The sequence below is a fragment of the Sipha flava genome, unplaced genomic scaffold (assembly GCF_003268045.1).
Source record: "Sipha flava isolate LNK unplaced genomic scaffold, YSA_version1 1_pilon_pilon, whole genome shotgun sequence".
Taxonomy (NCBI): Eukaryota; Metazoa; Arthropoda; class Insecta; order Hemiptera; family Aphididae; genus Sipha; species Sipha flava.
This window is the reverse complement of record NW_020272783.1, coordinates 670,989-674,726: the sequence shown is the minus strand read 5'-3', so window position 1 is coordinate 674,726 and position 3,738 is coordinate 670,989. Positions and strand designations below refer to the sequence as shown.

The window sequence follows — 3,738 nt, the reverse complement described above, 5'->3', positions numbered from 1 at the left end:
ATATATATTTAAAATACAACAAAATCATTATGTTAACATTAACGAAAACCTCCGAAAACGGCGGCCACATTATATTTTTTTATATTTTATTATGAGTTTTGTCCCAGTTATATCTTATTAGTTTTTCTGATGGATTTTTACGCCTTTCCGAGTTTTCTGCATAATAAATTAATTTAAATCCAACCATGTAGGTACTTATAATTATTTTTTTTATTTATTTAGCATTTTAAAATTTTCTTCACACTAAAGATCAAAAATAGATCCCATGTACTCCGGTTTCCGAATATCAATCATAGGTTAGGTTAGGTCGCGAATATTCCGTCAATACGACACCACTAAACAGTTGAGAAATGTCGCATCTTCTATGGAGGGGGTAAAAAAAAGACTTCGAGGACCACAAGATTCAAACCATCAATTTTTCTGGTATTTCCTAACGAAAATATTCAATTTTCAGTTAATTATAATTTTAATAGTTATTTTTTTTTTTTATAAAAGAAGTTAAATAAATGCGAGTACTTGATTTAAATCGAGTCAAGTCAAATACTCGATTTAAGCCAACTAAAATTAAGTACTCGTGTTTATGAGTAGGTACAAATACTTTTATAATTACTTTATTCGAACTCACTCGAAAAAATTTACAAAAAGTGAGTACTTGTCTAACTCTATAATTAATTTTAAAATTATTATAAAAACTATTATGTATTTATTATTATTTAATTATAAAATTTATTATATTGACTTTATGCATAGTTCATCAATAAATGTTAAATATTTTTAACTGCTTGTATATTATTTAGTATTCTAAAATGTTTTGATATTTATGTATCCCAGATTATTTTAAAATAAAGCTCGTAATTATAATTATCGTATATATATGAGGTAAAATGAATCAGTATAAAGTTCTGCGAAAGTGTAACAGATTTTCATTTGTACTATTTACTGAAACCCCAGAACGTCTTTGAACAAATAAAGTATGTGGTAATAAAAAAAAAGATTATTGTATACCTATTTTAAAGGTTTAAACACTGGATATACCTGACAAGTGGTACTTTGGAAATGATACATAACAATTACAGAGAAAACTATAAAAAACCAAAAATTTTATTTGAAACAGGGTATTAAACAGATATTAGATGACAGTGATGAGTAAATTTTTTTTTATTTACTCCTTTCTTTTTCTCTAGGCTATTGGTTGGATATCTGGTTGAAAATTGGTATTGACCGCCAAAATTGACAACAATTAACACTGTTAATATTTTATTATATTTTTTAAAGAATCGAAACAGAACAACATTTTCTTAAATAAGTATAATACCAAAATTTGAAACGAATTTTTAATTTTTTTAAGAATTGAAAAGAAACTTAAACTTAAATTTTCGTTAATGTATAAGCCGAAACCTAAATTTTATTTTGAAAATGAAAAGAAACCAAAACCGAAAATTTAGTTTATTAAGAACTGGAATCGTAATCTGGACCGATTTTTTTTTCTGGTAACAGAATAGGAACCTGAACAATAAAATTCATCAAGTTTCCAGTTCTTATTTCAAATACAGTTGAGAAACGGCAACACGCGTACAACATTTAAGTTTTCCAAGGTTGATTTGTTTGTTATACAAATGTGCAATGAAAATCATCTGGAAATGTCCATTGCCATATTATTCTCTCACGATGCGCCTTGAAGGACTCTTTCATTTTTCCGAAAAACTATGTATTCGATTCGGTCCGATGGGCGCACTAATGAATGTATATCCATAACGTCGTGGACAGGTGTATTTGCATTTTCGACCCGGAGGTTAACCTAACATAATTAATATATAAAAAACAGCAGACCACATTTTCACGTATATACTCGATTGGCTCACTCACCGACGATCTTTAGTTCGACTGTTCAAAGTAAAATCAAAATTAATAATCACAAAATGATCAAGTTTTTAGCAGCGGTTGTTTGCTGTGCTGTTCTGTTGCCGATTATTTCGACTCGAGCGGCGCTGATCAAATACACTCTTAAATACGACAACATAGACCTCGACGAAATCTTGAACAATGATCGTTTGATCACTAATTACTTTAAGTGTCTAGTGGACGAGGGGAAATGTACACAAGAAGGCGAAGAACTCAAAAGTAAGTATGACACATTTAATATTTTGTTCGTTTATTAGAAATTATTTCATATATTAAATAACTTTTGTTTGGATATAAAAGTTAACGAGTTGTGTCCAAAGTGTAATACCATAATAAGCTAATATTTAAATGGAAAATATTTCCGACTAGCAGTTATAAATAATGAAAAGTAAAAAGAGTTTTGAGTTGTGAATAAAAAAATAAAAAAACAATGTAGTAGGTAATAAAATTTGAATGAGAAACTATACTACTATTTTACTAATTATATTATACTATTATTCTTCCCATTTCATGAATGTAAAGATTAGTACTTAAAAATATTTTATAAGATTTTTAAGAACTATAATTAAATTATAAATAAATATCAAGTCTCATAAAGTTAAACACTATACAGTAATAAATGTACAGTAAACAATATTAAATAGTAATCGTACTAATTAAATAATTAATTCCAAATCGAGACAACAAAAAAAAAAAAAATAAATAAATAAATAAATAAATAACTAACAATGATAAAGATATCGAATCATTAAATACCGAAATACCACTTGCATCATCTAAGAAAAATGCTTCTAATAAAAATTATGTATCAAAATATGACATAATTGTATAATTATCTCTTTCTATTTAATCTATTCGTTCTATATATATATATATATATATATATATATATATATATATATATATATATTGTTTCCTAAATTATTATTTTTTTTTTTAATGTGTTTTATAATTTGTAGATTAATTAAAAAAATAGCCTTACATTTTAGTGTCGTATTAAAAATATTATGATAATTTTTAAGGGTTGTATAATTTTCATATTTGCACATTGCTCGACTTGGAAAAATTAAAGAAGAGGAACTCTGTTGCTTTAAAAAAAAATAGCGTCTCCAAAACTTGTTAAACATAATATTATTAGAGGGACGCTAACATTTCTGAAAATTAGTTGGGGTACTCCGTCACACTGCGTCCCCCCACAAGTCGAGCACTGTACTTACAATATAGATGTTGTATACATTTTATGATTCAGAGTGGCTTCCGGATGCAATAGAAACTAAATGTGAAGGTTGTTCAGAAAAACAAAAGCAAGGCGCCGAAAAAGTCATTAAATTTTTAATCCAAAAGAGAAGTGATATTTGGAAACAACTCGAAGAAAAATACGATCCTCAAGGAACATACAGACAGCGTTACTCGAAATTATTGGAGACTATGAAGAATTAAGCTTGAATAAAAATTACTTAGAAAAAATCATCACAAATTTATTGTAGTTTATTTTATTATATTAAAATGTTAGGGTAAAAATATAATGGAAATATTTAATAAAATACATTATTGTCTATTCCAATTTTATTATTTTATTTTTCACGTTACTGTTAGGAACTCTTTTGTTCTAACAATAAAATTTAATATGTATACATTTGTTATGAAAAATCGTGCATAAGCAAACGGTTAAGTGTATGTAAAATTGTATTGATATACTTAATATATTATTTTAGTGAAAACGAAAATCTCTGTAAAGAATCGTACACGATAAATTACAGAAAAAAATCGGTTAGTCTAAATTTTTATTATAAAACACCCATACCTTACAAAAAATATGTGGCAATCAAAGAAAAA

At 26.5% G+C, this 3,738-nt stretch overlaps 1 protein-coding gene across 1 annotated transcript; it reads left to right on the top strand.

Annotated features, from left to right (window-relative positions):
• Window positions 1-1,822: 1,822 nt before the first annotated feature.
• Window positions 1,823-3,422, top strand: LOC112682114 (ejaculatory bulb-specific protein 3-like). The gene is made up of 2 exons (XM_025552607.1): window positions 1,823-2,121; window positions 3,152-3,422. Exons 1-2 carry the CDS (start codon window positions 1,920-1,922, stop codon window positions 3,340-3,342), a joined length of 393 nt encoding a protein of 130 aa, XP_025408392.1. The 5' UTR covers window positions 1,823-1,919; the 3' UTR covers window positions 3,343-3,422.
• Window positions 3,423-3,738: the final 316 nt, after the last annotated feature.